Source organism: Colletotrichum jinshuiense, chromosome 11, assembly GCF_051148585.1.
Source record: "Colletotrichum jinshuiense chromosome 11, complete sequence".
Classification (NCBI taxonomy): domain Eukaryota; kingdom Fungi; phylum Ascomycota; class Sordariomycetes; order Glomerellales; family Glomerellaceae; genus Colletotrichum; species Colletotrichum jinshuiense.
In genome coordinates, this window is record NC_139304.1 from 612,578 (window position 1) to 632,007 (window position 19,430).

The window sequence follows — 19,430 nt, forward strand, 5'->3', positions numbered from 1 at the left end:
ATGATAATTCTTTAGCTCAAGGGGAGAACTTGGGAGTGAGGGTGACATGCAGAAGGTGGCATTGCACGACCCCAAGCGAGATGTTTATTTTTCGCCTAAGGTTTCCTCTAATATTGTTTTATGTCGGCATGGGGCTAAATGCATATATCAATAAACCCGACTCGCGAGGAATAGAGTACTATTTATCTTGTCAAATAATCAAAAGAGTGGGCCATTGTGACTCCTTGCTAATTCGCGTTGCCTCGTGTACCTATCATAGCGTATACCTCACAGTGCGATAGATCTATTGTTAAAAAAAACCATTGTGAGAAGCATAGTCTATAACTGCCGGCCTGTATAAAAACACGAGCACATAGAGTATATTAGCCACGACGCCACCGTGCTGTTCGTCTGGCATCCTATGGCAGCCTCTTTCTCCCGACAGAACCGGAACGGCTGCTAGGAAGACTGTGTTATCTATTGTGCCTATTACGTGAATATTGTAATGATTAAAGCATTACCTACTACTAAGTTGCTTATGTCTCATATATGCATAAAATCTCCCAGGCATCAGCTTACACGGGCATGGCCTGTTAGCATTTAAAGATTGTCTCTAAGAACTTGGGCTAGTTCTGGTTCCAATGCAACGTTGACGGGGAAGCTCGGTTCGTCGGAAAGGCTCATTGGGACCAGCCAAGCCGTCTGGACCCTTAGCCGTGCATCGGCCAAGAAATGCCGTGTTAGGCAGGAGGCTAAGCCTTTAGACCAGCCTTAGCCCTGCCACTCATTCTGGTCTTGCGAATTCGCAGGGTTGTACCGGAGATAGTTGCGAGAACTTCGCAAGTCTCAGAGCTGTGCCTCAAACCTGCAATACCGACCCGCATCGTTGGAAGACTGTTGTTGATGTAAGACATGAAATCCACTTCACCAGCGGCACAGTCTAGGTCATCAGGTCGATAAAGGATTTTTACCTGGATGGAGTTTGTCAGAGCTGACGACTCACGACGTGAGGTCACAAAGAATGACGAGAAGAAAATGCATTATAAGTGTCATCATGAAAGTGCCATTTTTCTGGTTTCTTCAACGACCACTCTTTTGGTACTCCCGTATAGACGTTTTGCTCCCCTGGCAAGATGCAGTTTCAACTCGGGCTGCTGTTGCTTCTCTTCGCCGCATGTCGCGTCCAATCAAAGGCGGTGTTTGCCCACTTTATGGTTAGTACATCTCGACGCTCCAGTATATTGACTTTTCAAATAGTCGTTGCTGACTTTACCACAGGTGGGCAACACTGAATCGTACACTGAGGCCACTTGGCGGAAAGACATGCAGCTTGCGAAAGAGGCGCATATCGATGCGTTTGCACTTAACATGGCTTACGGTGAAGAGATGAACGACATCTCCCTTGGAAACGCTTTCAGTGCTGCTAGAAGCGAAGGCTTCAAGCTTATGTTTTCGTTTGACTACGCTGGGAGAGGTCCTTGGCCTAAAGCTCTTGTCATCAGTATGTTGAAGTATTATGGTTCTACGGCAGAGTACTTCAAGCACAGTGATGGAAAGCCTCTCGTCTCTACCTTTGAAGGCCCCGACAACGCTAAGGACTGGATTGAAATCAAAGCTGCTGTCAGCTGTTTCGTTATCCCCGACTGGTCCTCTGTAGGTGCAAAGCCGGCTGTAGAGCTTGCCGGTGGTGTGGCCGACGGCCTCTTCAACTGGGCAGCCTGGCCCTGGGGCACACAGGACATGGATACCTATGTCGATGCATCCTACTTCTTATACCTCGAGCCTGGAAATAAGCCGTACATGATGCCAGTGTCTCCTTGGTTCTACACTAATATGCCTGGGTATAACAAGAACTGGATGTGGCGAGGCGATGATATGTGGCATAATCGTTGGATCCAGGTTATATATAACCAACCAGAGTAAGTAATTGCACATCCTTTTTATTACAAACATTTATCTGATTTCTTCTAGATATGTTCAGATTATCTCATGGAACGACTACGGCGAGTCGCACCACATTGGACCATTGTACGACCATGCCATGACAGCATTCAAGAAGGAGAACGGCAACTCGCCATTCAACTACGCAGAAGGCCTTCCACACGATGGCTGGAGACTCACATTACCTTACTGGATCGACTACTACAAGAACGGCAAAGGTACAGTTACTAAAGAAGGCCTCGTCACCTGGTATCGAACAAGTCCATCTATGGCCTGTGACGACGGTGGAACCACAGGCAATACGGCCAGCCAGCTTCAAATCGAATTTCCGCCTTCCCTGATTATGTACGATAAAATCTTCTTCTCTGCTGTTCTTGGATCTTCTGCCGATGTCACAGTCACTGTCGGCGGTAAAACCTTCTCGCCAAAGTGGTCCTCCGTCCCCGACGGAGGCATTGGTGTCTATCACGGCAGTGTTTCCCTACTCACTGAGACTGGCGACGTCAGCGTCACACTCTCTCGGGGTGGTTCTACGATTGCAAGAGTTAGCGGGGGTCCCTCCTTCAGTGCTGCCAATTGCAATGCAGGCCGCACCAATTGGAACCCGTGGGTCGGCAGTGCCCATGCGTCCGGGTCCATCTCAGCCACACCTGCACTCGGTCGGACAGACCAGAAGTGTATCAAGGGAACCGGGGCCAAGAACTTCGACAAGCTCTGCGAGTTTAATTGCAAGTACGGCTACTGCCCGGTGACGTCATGTGTCTGTCAGGCCATCGGTGCCCCCATCACTCCGCCAAAGGAACTGCAGGTGGATGGTTTCCCTGCCAAAGGGAGGAGTGAGAACTACTCGGGTCTCTGCTCGTCGGCCTGCAATCTGGGATACTGTCCATCCGAGTTCTGCTCATCAACTCAGCAACCGACGATCGTACCGACTGTCTCCGAATTCCTCCCACCGGCTTGCATAAAAGGCACGGCCCGCCTGGGATACGAAAGCCTTGAGGGCCTATGTTCTTACGCCTGCACCTTTGGCTTCTGCCCCCTCCACGTTTGTCGATGCACCGCAGAGGGAGGCCTGATACAACCGCCGGCGCAGAAACCCGGTGCCACTGGCAAGCCGCGTGGAATCATTAATGACGAGAAGCTGTGCGAGTTTGCTTGCTCTCGCGGTTATTGTCCCCCTGAAGCGTGTGATAGCGGCGATGACGATGACGAGGTTGAACCTGACGAGTCTTGCAAGGAGAGCGACAGAACTTACAGTAAAGACCCTCCTCGCCATGTTGGCGAGTACATGCGTTGGTTGTTAATGGAACCGGAATACGCGGCAACCACGGGCAGGCAATATGTCACCATCGTTAACTTAACTCCTCACAACTTCAAACTCACCTCGACCCATTCCTACCAGATGGACGAGTTTGACTGGGCCGATATTCCTTCCGGCAGGGCAAGGCAAAATGTCGCACACTACACCGAGAGGGTTGGAGCGAACCCTAAAGATGACAATGGAGAGGCTTATTACGATATCGAGGGCACCGGAAAGAAGTTCGTTGTGCGTGCTACAACTCACATCCCTGATACCTACCCCAGACGCATTGTCTTTGACTTGAGTGGAATGAGCAAGGGCCAGCGAGAGTACAAGGTACCAGAGCAGGAAGTCCCCGTTACCCTCGTTATCACGGGCAGCAACTCGTTCGGATTCATCACATCGCTGTCGCATGGTCCAGGTAACTGGATGAGATCGATTAAAGAACAGATCAAGCACCGCAAGCTAGTCCAAGTAATCATGCCGGGCACGCACGATGCGGGTATGAGCAAACTTACAAACGCCTTTATGTCAGGCGGCACCGAGTCCAACACGCAAAACCAGATGCTTAATATCTACGATCAACTGAGAGCTGGATCACGCTGGTTCGATTTGCGTGTTTCCAGTGTGCATCAGGTCGTCGAATGCTGTGGTAACTACGAGTTCTGGACTACCCACCTGAGCGACGAGACGGCTGAGGTGCCTATTGGCAGATCAGGCGAGAAATTTGACGAAGTCATCAAAGAGATCAACAAATTCACTGACGAAAACTCTGGTGAGATCATCATCTTGCAGTTTCGCTACCTGGTCGGAATTCGCAATGTTCCTAGCCTTGGGCCCATCTACTGGGATGAGAACATCAAAAATAAGTTCTTCGATAAGCTCAAGGAAATCAAGAATCGCTGCTCAAACATAAATGACGCGTTTGAGGATCTTGAAATAGGGCCTTTGATGGACATGAACGATGGCAAGGGCTGTGTGCTCATCTTACTGGACACAAAGCACCTGGGCAACAAGATCTCTGATGCGAGAAAGCATATTTCACCTGCCGATGGCATCTACAAGAAAGACGCAATGAGCTGGACGGACGCTTGGCCTGAAAAGGAAGATACGAAAGAGATGGCCGAGTGGGCGATCGACGCTTGGCAAAAGAAAACCAACTTCCATGTAGGCCAGTGGATCGTCACGCCACACTTCCTTACTTCTACGTTCACCTACAGCCTTCAAGGAATTGCTGTTCTCCCCACGAATCCGGCATTGTACTGGCGCGGTGTTAATGGAATTTCCCCCGAAAAGTTTCCTAACGTCCTTATGGTCGACTACATTGGGATGGTGCTCATGAACGAGCCTGAGTGGGACGCGCTGAGCGCTGAGCTCTACACTCTGGCCATTGGTCTCAACTTGTACACCATCAGCGAGAACTGCAACATCAATCCAGGAAGACGATCGCCCTTACTTCCAAGCTCGAAGAATTCGAGGATGCCTTCTAACCCTCTGGTATCGCAATTCAACGGGGTCATCTTTGCTAACGGGACGACTATTGAGCGTCCACCTCCTGGTTTCCATCCGGGGCGTGTGGAGATTTTGAGAAATGGAACAGTGTTTAGTAACGGTACGATTTTAGAGAAGAGTGTGCTTAACCCGGATTTCAACTCTACATCATTTTGAGCTGTTGATAATTAGTATTGCCATTATTTTACATGGTAAACAGAACATCCAACTTGTAAATAGTGGCAAGTTCGTCTGGCAGGAGATTCAAATGTCGCTATAATTGGCACATTCTCGTGTGCTTTTGGTTAAGACATTTTCCGGGAGACTGTGCCTAGGGTGTACCCGCGGCTGGAATTTAACCAGCGACCACACAGGCTAGGTGTACGTGTGCACGCCACTGTACAATGTGCAGGCAGTTGTGCTGGAAGAAAAAGAGGACAACGAGATCTGCACTGATATTTGCTTTTTGTTAATCGACTAATAATTATTCTTGAGCCTGAGTAAATGTGAATCTTGTGAATTTTAATTGAAGAGACTACCTAACATTATGTTTGGCCATGTGCCAGGTGTTTGGTTGTGACTAGTAGGTAGTGGACCGCAAGGTAGGCACGGAAAACCCCCCTTATTAGTATAGCCTATTTCGCCAGCCAACAGCCACCCCTGCAATTCAATAGATTATTCATAGCGAATTTGTGAGCAGGTTAATTCCCTCGTACCATTTAGGTGCATAAAGCTAAATGCGGTTAAACTAACCTCTTATTTCTCAAAACACTATGCCCCTCTCCGCTTGGCGTTCCTTTTGTGTGTGCTTTGCCTCCTTGGCGCATGACCCTGAAAAAACTACCATGTATAAGAGAGAACCACAGGTAAACCCTCCCCCTAAAATTCATCGTTTGGTTCTATACAAGCCCAACCCAATCATCGTCGCGGACGAGTATGTCTTCCAGCATCGCAACGTCTGTCGCTATGACAGCTACAGCGTTGCTCGCCCTCACCACACCATTTGTGCCACCGTCAGACTGCGAAACCCAATGGAAAACCACAAGCGCACCCTTGACTACGGTCAGCGGTACCACTGTAATGATTCCTGTTATGATTAACGACCCTGCTGCATCATGCTACCCATCCGGGTGGGACGACGTTACGCCGGAGAGCCGGCTCAGCTTCAAACCAGGCGTGTGTCCCGATGGGTGGACGTACAACCGAATGGCTGAGGCTGGCTCTCCAGAAGCTTCAACAGCCTACTGTTGCAACAGGTTCGTTTATATTTATAACTCATCCTCCCTGTTTATTAGATAGCTCAATAGGAAACTCACCAGCTAACTAATCTAGTGGCTACTACTACAATTCGTTCTCAGGATACCCTTTTATCACATCAGTGATTCCGAATCAATGTGGACGGATGGTTGTGAACACTGGAGCCGACCTCAAAGCTTCAGACACGAAAATTAGCCAAACTCTTCTAGTGCATGAGGCATGGGCTATAACTTGGGCGGCGTCCGATACGGCGACACTTACGCCGAAGCTACCTACGTTGACTAACTCCATGGAAATACCGACGTGGACACCTGGTCAAACAATTCGCGACGGTGAATACGATCCTTCCCCTACGCCTACGAGGCGCCCAGATAACGGGTCACACATGAGCGAGGGTGCTCTTTATTTTTTGATGATTGGAATGCCCATCATAGGAGCTATCATGATCGGTTCGTGTGTATGGTGTTGCGTGCGTAAATGCAAGAAGAACAGACAGCAGAAGAGAGCTACTAAAGCTGTAATGGGGGGCCTATCTACAGTATCGTCGAGATAAATGTTTAGCTTCAGTGTGGATAAAGTGTAACAACTTGTGCACCTTGCCATACCCTAGGTACTAACATATTGTTTAAAGTGGAGTCGCAATCACGGTTATTTACCATTATTAGGTTCATGTGTATTGTAATTACTAGACATTCCCAACTAACTGCTGCGCCTGTTTCCGCATTGCCGTATTTGAAACTCGATAGACTCGGCGTCGTCGCCAGATAGCAATCGCCCCATGGTGACGTGGTTATCCCAGTTCATAAAACTCGAAGATGCCGCAATCCATGTTCGCCGCAGAGCGGCACCTCCGCCCCCGGGCTTCGCCGTAATCGTCTTGTTCCATACTCTCGTTCCACCCCCCCAACGCCGCCGTTGTTAATAAGCACGCGCGCAGCAGACTCCGAAAAGCCGCTGTTAATACTTGCGCCGCTCTTAATCCATGACGTGGGCGGGAACTCATCACAACTGTACCGCAGTCCCGAGGGGATGGCTGCGCTGCCGTCGACGAATAGACCGTCAAGAGCTACCAGTCAGCCGGGGACTAAGGGGGTTTTGAGGTCCGTTCGGTACCACTCGCCCTGGCGGGCAGTGAACTTGGAGCGCATTGGAGCCGGCTGGTCTTTCTCCGGGCAGGGGTCGTAGCTCTTTGAGGTCGCCATTAGAGAAGTTCTTGCTGCTCGGGCAGACATAGTGGCGGAGCTGAAGATAAACAGGGTTCGATATTATTTTGGCTAATGAATTAATTGGGTGATGGGAGTCTAAACCCCAGGGTTCTTTTATGGGACGGGCAAATTGCAACCGAGCGTGACGCCATGGTAAGGAGGCTAGTAGTGATCGAAGAGGACCTATGTTAATGACGGAATACCCGCCAGGCCAGTTCTAGGAACCAGGCTTGTCCCGACAAGTGAAAGGTTGTGATGTCCCATATTTTCGACACTTTTGGGCTTGATGAACTGGAAGCTTCACTCTGAGACCTGTGTTCTGCTTTTGCGTGCCATTACGCCGGCCTCTGTTTCCTTTGGCGATGGGTGTGGGTTCAACTTCAAACATTGGTTGTGGCATGCAGAATCTGCCAAGGGTACTTACCAACACCCCGCTCGCTCGCACTGCAAGCCCGAATCGTTGAGGTTGATGCATGGAGGGTTTCTTTCTCTCAGACCTGTTTTCCGATTGTTGAAAAAGGTTGGCAGCTTGCAAGACTTGCTCTACGAGTAAGACTTTTCCCACTGCAGTTACCCGCCTTAGGGCCCCGTTTCAATTTTTTTCTTGATCTCAGTCTATCGCAATAGGGTTCAGAATTTGGAAATAGTTGGTTGACTTATCGGCTAGCCTTGGATACCCTGGCCGCAGCTCTGACCGTAGTGGCCAATGAAAACTGGATGAATTTGAGCTTGGCGAGGCTTGAAAGACCTGGATCTCGCCTGTCGACAACTGCAGAACTATTAACTTGCACGCATGATATACAGATTGATTTCTTCGGGGTCTGAAATCATGTCATTGCGGACATAAATAGCTAGTGGCCCAGTATGGAGTCCGCAGGAGTGTCGACTTGGATGAATCCCCTCTTCAGTTGATGGTGGTTGTGAGTGGAGATACACGCCTGCTGGCGGGCCGTTGATGCCCCATGCATGGCTATCTGCAAATAGGTAGGATGAGCACTCGCAGGCACAGCAGACCAGCCGATTCCGCATGTTTGCTTGTCTCTTTCTGCTGTTATTTTGTCGGCTAATTCTCAGAATGATGGCGTGGCCTGCTCTCAAAGACTCGCGCGAGGCTTGGCTGCAGCATGCAGCCGTTTTTGGTTCGGGGTCGAGGGTTTACGGCGGCAGAATCCATCACACCGCGCAGGATCTCTGGCAGAGGACCAGCCGCGGCGGCGACTCTCTTTTGCCGCCGACAACAGGTGAGCTGCGCTGAAGCTGACCCCAGAATCCTAAGAAGAGTGGGGTGAATCACGGCTTCTGGAACCGACCGGTGAGCAAGGACAGGTGGCTAAAGAATAACCACGCGACGTGGTCGGGCGATCGCCGGGTGGAGACACGGCTTCTCCGCGGTGGGTCAGCATATCGAAGATAGTATCACGGACGGTTGACGGTAGACGGTGACCTGGCAAGATTCATTTGTTTGTTTATAGTTAGACCTTGTGATCTCGGTATGGTAGTCGCTCTAGCTAGTTGTAAACCCACTCGCCTTGGACGATTGCAGTTATATAGGCTAGGCCTAGCCTACAACTTTGTAGGCTAGCATCTTTATATTAAAGCTAGTACAATCGGTACCCGCATTGAATGTTTTGGGAACACCACTGCAATCTTTCTGGGCATATACGTTAAGGGTAAAGCCACTCGTGGCTTCAAATCCAATGCTGCTTGCGGCGGAAATTTCTGTACACCCTTTTGCTCCTGTGCCGGCTGTTTGCTGCTTGTTCGTTTTGCATTCGTTGTCTGAATACCAGTAGAAATCCCAGATGCCTACAGTGAGACCGTCAGGCTTATAAACCTGTTGAATTTGGTGGGGGTAGTTAAACGGCTGCTGAACCATAGTCACGCCTTCATCTGTTAACATTTCGTTAGTATTAGGCAAATCAACGCTATTAGGCTGACCCACTAGATTTAGGGCTTAGTGAGGCAGTTCGTCGATTCATAGCCTCATCCATAGTCAAGTACCCCTTGCCTTCCAAGTCATATTGGTTCCATCGCTGTGCCAAGACCTCCAGGCTCAAGCTGGCGAAGGCATCACGGCTTTGAACCCACTCTAGAAAGCTAATCAAGCCATCTTGATTCTCATCTAGGGCAGTGAACTTGTTCCTGTAATGCGTAGTTTAGCACTTGGCAGCCTATTGCGCTTTCAAAAAAAGAGAAGCCCGGGACTTGCAACACTTACATGCAGAGTTGTGTGGTTTTCTCGTTGGATAGATCACTAGACTTTCCACCTTTACATGGGCCATCGCAGTTGCAACAGAGAATGTTGCTTTTTATATTAGTTAGTGCTTAGTATGCAGTGTTTCCAGTAATATAATTACCATGAAGCAGTACTACAGCACTCCCAAACGACACAGCCACTTGTATCTCCACAAGTTCCATATATGTCGCATGGGCAACAGGTAGCAGCGGTAGGGTTTACGAAATTAAGCAAAATGATGCAATGCATAAAGCATAGCGAGAAAACTGAATCGGTAAGCTTCATCTTTTTTTCCTAGATGCGACAAGAGATTGATTGGAAAGTTTTTCTGTAATAGGTATTAGGTATTATAACATGGAAAAAGTTCTTGACAACTCTAAATGTAGATGAAATTACTCTACAGTTATATAGGCGATGGTATTCTTACGAGGATGGTTGCAGCTGTATTTACTATTGAGCTTTTCAACAAAACAGTCTAAAGTAGTTGTGTGCTTGAGACACTGCGCTGCTTTTGAAAAGCTGAAAATCGAGGCTGGCTGGAAAGTTGAAAAAAGTGGCTTGCTGAAAAGCTGGTAGCTAAGGCGCTAATCATTCTTTCCTATATGCTAATCTATGCCTAAATGTTTTTGTGATATCTCTAGAGAGAAAAGGTGGGAGATTGGCTAAACGTGGGCGCTTGATAGGCGTGAGGTAGTTGACTTTGTCAATATGGCAAAGAGGCAGGCAATTGTAAAGCGATCTAAGGGGCGGGCGTATAGTGGTTTGTTATGTCAACTGGGGATGAAAGCGCGGTTTAGTAATGTCATTATAAGACGGAAATTGCAAGTTCGGGTTTAGGATAGAAGTGGCGCGTTGATTTGTAATGACTATAGTTTGATATATTAGCCATCCCTAGTATAAAGGATGTGAAGCCGCTAACGGAGCCTTATATATGTCTCCCCTCTACTACACTATGGCATTGGCAGAAACACGCACGGTTGACGCATTGGGACATAACGGTTCGTAGCTAGGTGAGACATTTGCTTTTCGCCTGTCTACACTGAGATAAAAACATACGAGTTCCAAACTAGATTAAAGTTGCTATCCTAAACAATTACATATAATCGTACGTTTTGTTCTGTTCTATTCTTAATCAGCATGCGGTTAAGGACGTTTCAGCTGGTTCCGGCCGCCTGTGGCCTGACACACCAAGCCATAGCAACATGAACAAGCTGAAAGTTCTGATAACGTGACACTAGCGGCTTTCACTTGCATGCGGCAAATACACAGCTGAGTGCTAGGTAGCATCATGCGCACAGTTTACAGACCAAAAGGCAATGATCGCACCTCTTGTGGGCGTATTTTTGATAAGTGTCAAGGCTGATGAACAGGATTTGTCAACGTTGGTAGATCCACCTGTAGCCTGTAAGGAGAAGAAGGTGACACTTTTTTAGTCTAAAAGATTAGCCGTCCGTGGCTCGGTGAGCCCGGTGAGCCGGTGAACACTTACTGTGGGTTTGGTCAATGAACTGATTAGCTAAGGTACGGATAGGCCCCCCCCCCCCCCCCCCAGCTTTGGACTGCCTCGACCAATTCGCATCTGAATCCAAACATGACGTGCCATCAACTTGTGCAGTCGCTAAAAATGCTATGAATTCAACATTCGATCCTATAAACCCCTAAAATATTTCTGCACAAAAAGAACCGCCCGCCATCTAGATGGTGGCAGCATGGTTGACTGTAGTGCCTACTGCATCCTCAATTGGGAGGCGTCACTTAAAGTCGACTTACTCTCTACTATCTCCTCCGGCATTAAACTCTACTGTCTTTCTTAAGATTATAATCTTCAGCCCCCCTCTTGCTCCTACAAGCGGCCTCACCTTCTCTTTAGACCTAGTGTACACTATAATACATTAAAGAAGCAACTTCAACCGTCCCTCCTGTCTCCATCTACATCTGCCTGCTAGATAGACCAGTTGAGGCTGCCTCAACGCAAATCTGCTGACGACCTGTTGGAAGCCTTGATGCAGGACCTAAGCACGCCAACTTGCAGCTACAAGCGACCTCACAAAGCAGATGATGACGGCGTAAACACAGCCATATCCACCGGTGCACCCCAAGCTATCAACAACCACAACATAACCAGGGCTTGCAGGTCGTCCTGCTAAGCGACATCTACATCGGCAGCACTGCAGACCATTACAGCGTCTACCAGATCACCTCGTCTCTCCAGATCCTTAAGCGGTGGTCTCTTAGAAGTGTACTAGCAGGCTTTCAGGTTGGAGCTGCTTCGCTCGCGAACCTCCCCTTACGCTCACGCCCTATTCTATTCGATTCGGGTATTCTAAACAACAGAAAAGGTCTACTAAACTGGCCCAGATTCCGGCGTACCTGGAAGCTGACGCAGTCACGCCGGCTGCAGTTAAGCCGGGCCCAGTCTACTTGTCAAGCTTCAAGGGCCGTCCGTAGTCGGACTGGTCGCATTGCCCAGCAGAGGCCATGATCAAAAACACGCACAGCAAAAATCTTTGCTAGCGCCTTTCAATGCCGTTAAACCATTCTGCGATTGCCAATGAGCCTTGCCATATCATCCCCGACCACTATTTTCGAGACGACCGGAACCTTCGGAATTGCGACTAGGGACGTTGAACGCGTGGCCTGACTTCATTTATGCTCTTGAGCGGCATGTGCCCTTCCCCATAGGCCATGCGAAAGAGCCGCATTGCGTAGTTCTCGTATAATGGAACCCATTAGCCATATGGGTAAGGTAATGTGGGTTCGAAAATACGCCACTTTGTCCTTGACGGGCCCAACAACATACATGTCCGGAATCCAACCGTCACCAAACCGGGAACCCGCAAGATGCAAAAGATTCATGTTTGTAGATAGCCGCACGCTACACGCAGTAGCAATAAAACATGGCTAATGGTGCCTGTACGCGCTGTGTCTTACGTGGTTGATCGATCGCATCTCGCAATAATTGACGGCTGTGCGGGGCTTGGTTTTCAATTTGCAGACGGCAGCATAGCACAGATTAAACCAACATTCTTTCTCATGTTCCTGCAAGGGCCTCGATATGCGCAGGACATGCATAATGTGACAACTCAGGGACCGTTCCGTTCGGCATCCCCCCAACATCCCACCTGAAGGGTCGGAGCGCCGCCCAGTTGGAGGCCGGCCCCACACAGAAACCACCAGCATGCCTGAGCTTTTCATGAGTCTGCATCAATCAACGACCATCACAAACCTCAACGTCTAGACGTCTAGCGTTTAAGCCGCTACATATAAGCATGCAGGCCTTCACTAAGTAGTGTTTGCTATAACAGAAGACGTAACAAGGTTATTTCTTCCTCTAACCTAGCTTAAAGGTCCTTAATAGGTATTGTTTTGCTGTTGTATTATCTCACCTATCTCATCCATCTCATTTAATCTCACTCAGTCTCTTTATACCCCTTTCTAGCTGAAAGAAGCCACCATCAGCTTCTTGCCTTAGGCTACTTACCAGCTACCTCAAGGTTTCAAGGCGATACCTATACACATTTCTGGTCTGATTAGGAGTCGTTTCCTAACTCACTCCCCCATCATGTATCTAGCAACTATCTTATACTAAAGACACATCAGCGAAATGATGGGTTTGGTGTTAGAGGAATCAAGTCTAGCACTTATGCCGCCCCATTCATTAGCAAACAGGCCACATGACTTTCTGTTTGTACTAACCATTGACATGGGTAGGAGACGAATAATTTCTGTAGCGACTAGACTAATTAGCTGTTATTCGTTCTAAGTAATATAAACATAGACTGGAATGAGAGCTAGACATTGAATGTATGACCTAGTTTGATTCTGTCGATGAATCCACATGGGCTTTGATTAAGATATTTGAAGCGTTTGAAAACTTTCAGAATTAGAGCTATATCAATCTGTGGCGACGAGAATGATTTTAAGAGACCTTTTCAGCTGAAATGCAGCCTGATTTGTCTCTCGACCCCAAATATAATCTGCGTCGTCATTGCAAGGTAGCTGCAGCATCCTACCTGATGAATCTCCAATCACATCCCTCCATCTTGTCTCATCACACCGAATTCACAGACATTTGTCAGCCGCATACAGCCTCTCGAATCAGAATTGGGGATTGCCCAGTCGGCGTGTATGCAGGCAGATCTCCACATATGCTGCCTGTAAAAATGCCTTGGCTTAGGCTGCGCCCCCTCTTTCAAACAGTACGCCGCTGTGCCACCGACCATTTAACAAGGCCGTGAAATGCCTCATCAATTTGGTCACTGAGTACTTCTAAACTCTTAATTAGCAAGAGCGAGAAGTTGTTATATTCCATCTCATACCCACGCCACCTTCCCGCGCTACCTTTTCAACACGAGACTTCGCTGCTTCCATCCACTGTAACCAAGACTGTAGCCATCATGGAGGCCGACACACCAACCAAAAAAAGAAAACTCGAGGACGAGGAGGGAAACGGCGAAGAGCCAAAGATTCGACGGGTCACGGCCGAGTACAATCATAGCGATTACACCGTCGGTTGGGTATGCGCGCTTCCGAAGGAGCAGACGGCAGCGACAAGTATGCTGGACAAGGAGCACCCCTCCCTTACAAACCCGCGCAACGACCCAAACGCATACACTCTCGGCTCGGTAGGAGAGCACAACGTTGTCATTGCCTGTCTTCCCAAGGGCCAGATCGGGACTGTATCGGCTGCGACAGTGGCGACCCGCATGATTCAGACTTTCCCGTCCATTAAGTTCGGGCTAATGGTCGGCATCGGCGGCGGCGTTCCTCGTCGTGGGAGCGATGTCAGACTCGGTGATGTCGTTGTCAGCAGCCCGACCGGGCAGTTTGGCGGGGTTGTGCAATGGGACTTGGGCAAGGCCAAGGAGGGCGGCAAGTTTCAAAGGACCGGTTCCCTGAACAGCCCCCCAGCATCTTTGCTATCGGCTCTCACCAAGATCGAGAGTTTGCACGAAAGGAGCGAGCCTAAAATACAGTCGCTTCTTGACGAAATGGGGAGGAAGTGGCCCAAACTGGCGTCGACGTATCTGAGGTCGGAGAAACTGGTGGACGTCTTGTTCAAGGCAGATTGCAGCCATGTAGACAAACCTGCCGACGTCGATTCGGATGATGATGATGATGACGACGAGGAAGACGCTTCGGAATGCCGGTTTTGCGACAAGACCAAGATCAAGTCGAGGAAGCCCCCATCTAGGGGCATGAAAGTGCACTATGGGCTCATCGCTTCAGGTGACCAAGTGATAAAGGACGCTGCTTTCAGGAATAAGCTCAACAAGGACCTCGGGGGCGACTTGCTCTGCATAGAGATGGAGGCGGCCGGATTAATGACCAACTTTCCTTGTCTGGTTATTCGAGGCATCTGCGATTATGCTGATAGCCACAAAAATAAGGTATGGCAGGAGCATGCGGCTGCCGTTGCTGCGGCTTTTGCAAAGGAGCTGCTCGTGTACCATGTACAGCCGGAAGAGGTCAAGGGGGAGCGCACGGCGAGGGAGCAGTTGGCAGAGCAGTTGAAAACGAGTTAGTCTGATAATCCCCAATTTTTTTTTACAATCATAAGCAATGCCTAACGATTATTATAGTCGATGAGAATGTCAAGCAAGTTCATATCAAGATGACTACAGCCGAAGATAAGGATGCCCTGGACTGGCTGACTCTAATCAACTACGGGTCCAACCAGAGTTATCATTTCAAGACAAGCCATAAAGGTACTGGTAAATGGTTTTTGGATTCGACCGAGTATAGTTCCTGGCAAGAATCAGCCGGAAAGACCTTGTATTGTCCCGGTATCCCCGGAGCTGGCAAGACCATTCTAACGTCTATTGTTATCAACGATATTGTCTCCAAATTCGGAGGCGACGAGAATATTGGAATCGCATACGTCTATTGCAGCTTTGAAAGGACAAGCGAGCAAGGCCTGGAAAACTTGCTGTCCAGCCTTCTAAAGCAACTAGCCCAGGGGCATGCAGGATTACCGCAGAGTGTGCGAAACCTTGTCAAAAAGCACAAGGACAGGGGGACGAGGCCTTCGAGCGACGAGCTTTCTGAAGCACTGAGATCCCTGTCAAAAACCTTCTCCAAAGTATTCATTCTCGTCGACGCTCTCGATGAGTGCCAGGCCATCGGCTGCCGGTCCTCCTTGCTCACAATACTGTCTGAGCAGCGAACGAAAGACGACAGCCCTGTGCACCTGTTTGCAACCTCAAGATTCATCCCAAAGATTGAGGAACGGTTCGAAGGCGCCCTCAGATGCGAAATCAGGGCCGCAGAGGAGGACGTACGTCGCTACGTGGGTCACCAGCTACCCGATTTCCAAGTGCAGATTGCTAGAATACCAGATCTAGAGAAGAAAATAATAGACGGCGTCACTAAAGCCGTTGGAGGCATGTATGGCTGCCACCTCTTGAAAAGGTTTACATGCCTTTTGCTAACACATACGTGCCCAGGTTTCTCCTCGCCCGGCTTTACCTCGGGGCCCTCACAAACACAACATCTGTAAGAGAAATTCTCACCGCCTTGGAGAAGTTCAAACAGCAAGGTATCGCCAGATCCGAGAGCCAGGAGAAGTCGGAGCAAGCATACGACGAGGCGTACGACGAAACCATGGGTAGAATCGACGGGCAGGCGTCCAATCTCCGGGATCTCGGCAGAAAGGTCATAGTATGGGTCGTACACGCAATCCGGCCCATGACCACCGTCGAGCTCAACCACGCTCTCGCGGTAAATGTTCAAGATGCCAGTTTTGACCGCGATAATCTACGGGATGTTGAAATCCTGATATCCGTCTGTGCCGGGCTTGTCACCGTCGACAGAACAAGTGACACCATCCGACTCGTCCACTATACAACGCAGGAATATTTCGAGAGGAGAAGAGAACAATACTTTCCCGGCGGCCATATGAAAATGGCAAGCATCTGCGTCAAATACCTACGTTTTGTGCTCGAGGGCAACCTGAACCTCGCAACCTTCTTTAAGCATGACACCAAACGACAAAAGGGAGGGTTGTACCCGTTCTTCCTTCACGCCGTCCACGGCTGGGCTTACCACACGGCGCAATCATCATGCCTCAACCAAGACGTGCTGGATTTCCTCCTAGACGACGCGAAAATACAGGCGCTGTCAACGTTTGTGGTGTCGAACGAATTCCCAAACTCCGGCCTTGGATGGGCGGCATACCACGGTATCATTGAAGCGATTGACTTCTTCCATAGCAATGGGCATGATGTTGATGCTCCAGATTCGTCCGGGAAAACACCACTGTTTTATGCGGCACAAGCCGGTCGTATTGATACCGTCAAGCATCTGTGCGAGCTTGGTGCGAGCGCAACACACATTTATCAGGAACCAACGCCACCTGGAGATGCCGGATTTGAGAGCAGCCGACCTCCAGAAGCTCTCCTGGGCAACAGTACAAGCGTTGGCTGGGAGAATGACGATACCAAAACATCAACGACTCTGGAGACTCGAACGGAAGTGTCAAACGCGAGTAAAACCTTTTCACGGAAGGAGATGTCAACCAGTAGCCGAAGAAATATGGAAAAGACCTCATTGGTAGTGGCGATGTTCCACGAGTACCCAGAGATAATCAAACTACTGCTTGACAAGGGGGCTTCTGTCGACGCACGAGGCCAGCACGGGCGGACGTCGCTAGCCGTAGCAGCTGAGCTTGACGACTTGTCTCTTGTGGATTTATTACTCGACAATGGTGCCTTCATAGACGCAATTGATGACTTCGCGTGTACACCGCTGCTAATCGCCACCGAAAGAGGTTCTAAGCTCAGCGCAAGGCGTTTGGTTGAAAAGGAGGCCCGACTAGACTTGGTGGATGAATACGGGTGTACGGCCTTGGCCTACGCGGCGCGACTTGGCGATGTCGGTCTAGTGACGATGATTCTCGACAGAGGAGCGACCATCGACGTTGCAACTGGGAAAGGCACCACTCCGTTATCCTTTGCAGCCGAGGGAGGCCACGCGGAGGTGGTCAAACTCCTAATCGCAAGAGGGGCAAACCTTGATGTCCAAGACTATGTCAAGACAACTGCTCTACACTATAGCTGTAGAGAAGGATATAGCGAGATAGTCGGTCTTCTTGTTGATGCGGGTGCAAATTTGGAGGCTGAAGACAATGAGGGAAAGACTCCATTATCATCAGCAGCTGAACGCGGGCGTTTCGACGCCGTGAAAGTGCTACTTGAAAATGGCGCGAACGTCCAGACAACTGACAGGCATCATCGGGCTCCGTTATCCTGGACCTGCAGAAGCTCCGGCCGTGAGGCACCACGATATGTCAAGACCATTCGATTGATGATTGAGAAGGGCGCCGACATCAAGGCCCAAGACAAGTACGGACGTACCGCACTGTCTTTCGCGGCTTCTGGCCAGGGCACCGACGAAGCCGTCAGGTTGCTGATCGACCTAGGCGCGGACCTCGATGTGTTAGACCAGTGGGGCCGTACTGCCTTGACGATGGCTCGCAGATGGAACCGTGACGAAGCTGCCAGGATGTTGATCGAGGCGGGATCCCGGACAGACGATTCATATATTAAGGGACTGGACTAAGTTTGTTTTACTAGAGAAAGAAGTAAAGAAGAAAGGAAATGCTTTAACTCTTTCTAACGATCTCTATGCAGCTAGGATGACAAATAGCAGTACACTACCTGTTTTTATTAATATACTCTATAATTTATCGCTTTAGAAACCCTAAGGGCCATTACGGGTGGTATTCTGGCTGAATGCCAGGGTTGAGTTCTAGAGTTGCCTGCTAAAAGGGTTTAATGTATATATACCTTTTATATTTAAAGTAGTATAGAAAAGATATACTAAAAATTTAAATACTATTATATTCCTTACAGAGGATCGCAAAACTGGTGTCCGCCTGGCATGTGTGTTCTGTCTTCTAAGCACCGTCCATCCCATTCGAGAACGGCTTAGGTACATGACAGGGGGCAGGGGTACCTTGACGGAAACTACGCTACAAATGTTCTTGGGAGCCCGGAACAGCTTATTGAGCTAATCACTGACAGCTGGCTTCCATAATACATAGCCAACATGGCGTGAGCCAAAATAAGCGGATTATGTGCCTTCACAGCCAATAGCGTCAGCAATAAACGGCGGCTTCTACCCACTTATACACCTCGCTAGAGACATACTGCTTTATCAGAGTCGTCATTCAATTCATGAGGCAAGCATCGTATGGCGCTGCAGTACTTCTACCGCACGCAGCGTTTAGGCGCTAATCTGCTCCGGTATGTTCTCGTTGCGCGTCGAGCTCGCGTCTCAGTTGGGCTCCCCAAGGGCTAATATTGGCGCAGAGCGAGGCGTGAAGACCTGCCCTTTGACCATTGAGCGAGCCCTCTGTTCCTCAATCTACCCATCTGTTAGTGCTCATTCCTCTTAATTCCAGTCAAAGATGCCCAACGTCTCATTGAAGACCGTAGAACATTACGTTCCTGGATATCCTCAGCTAAGCTGCAAGGTAATATGGCGCACGGCATTAGTAGCCCAGTTTGACGATGAGAAATTGCACAACGCCTTGACAGTTGTACCCCTTGAGTAATTTGAGTACTGTACAGAGACCGTTCGACAAGATCTGTGCTCGCAAGGAAGTCGGTCGGCGGTTGGCGGCTCGGAAAGTGTGCTGGCTTACAGTATCTTCTCGAAGCCATGCTCGCCGAGTCAAGCGATGCTATCTTTAGTACTATTGTCATGTCCCGAATTATAGCACCAGAACATGAGTTCCTTCATGCTTCATCTGTTGTGATCAGCGAGGAGCTTTCCCCCATACAAGCATCAGGTCGCGTTCCTTACCTTCGACTCTGGAAGAAACGGAGCGGCCAGCTCATGAACACCGTGTCGCTGAGTCGCCACGGGCACTCTCCACAACATCAGAGCTCTTGTAGTTATCGAATTTGCGAACGGACGAACAGCTGACTAGGTTTCATGGTCTGCAATGATACTCGAGTTAATGACGGATACTTCAAGCAGCTAAAACGTGCGTGTTGGAAGGCAGGGTTTTTAGGAT

General features: G+C 49.3%; 2 protein-coding genes across 2 annotated transcripts; both read left to right on the plus strand.

Moving 5' to 3' along the window:
• Window positions 1-1,112: 1,112 nt before the first annotated feature.
• EsH8_XI_000111 (uncharacterized protein) lies at window positions 1,113-4,888 on the plus strand (the record flags this gene model as incomplete). The annotated part of the gene is made up of 3 exons (XM_083274019.1): window positions 1,113-1,193; window positions 1,258-1,898; window positions 1,951-4,888. The coding sequence occupies 3 exons, from the start codon at window positions 1,113-1,115 to the stop codon at window positions 4,886-4,888; spliced, it is 3,660 nt and encodes a 1,219-aa protein (XP_083120355.1).
• Window positions 4,889-13,806: 8,918 nt separating this feature from the next.
• Window positions 13,807-17,968, plus strand: EsH8_XI_000112 (uncharacterized protein; the record flags this gene model as incomplete). Its single annotated transcript, XM_083274020.1, has 3 exons — window positions 13,807-14,929; window positions 14,992-15,796; window positions 15,856-17,968. 3 exons carry the CDS (start codon window positions 13,807-13,809, stop codon window positions 17,966-17,968), a joined length of 4,041 nt encoding a protein of 1,346 aa, XP_083120356.1.
• Between the last annotated feature and the right edge of the window lie 1,462 nt (window positions 17,969-19,430).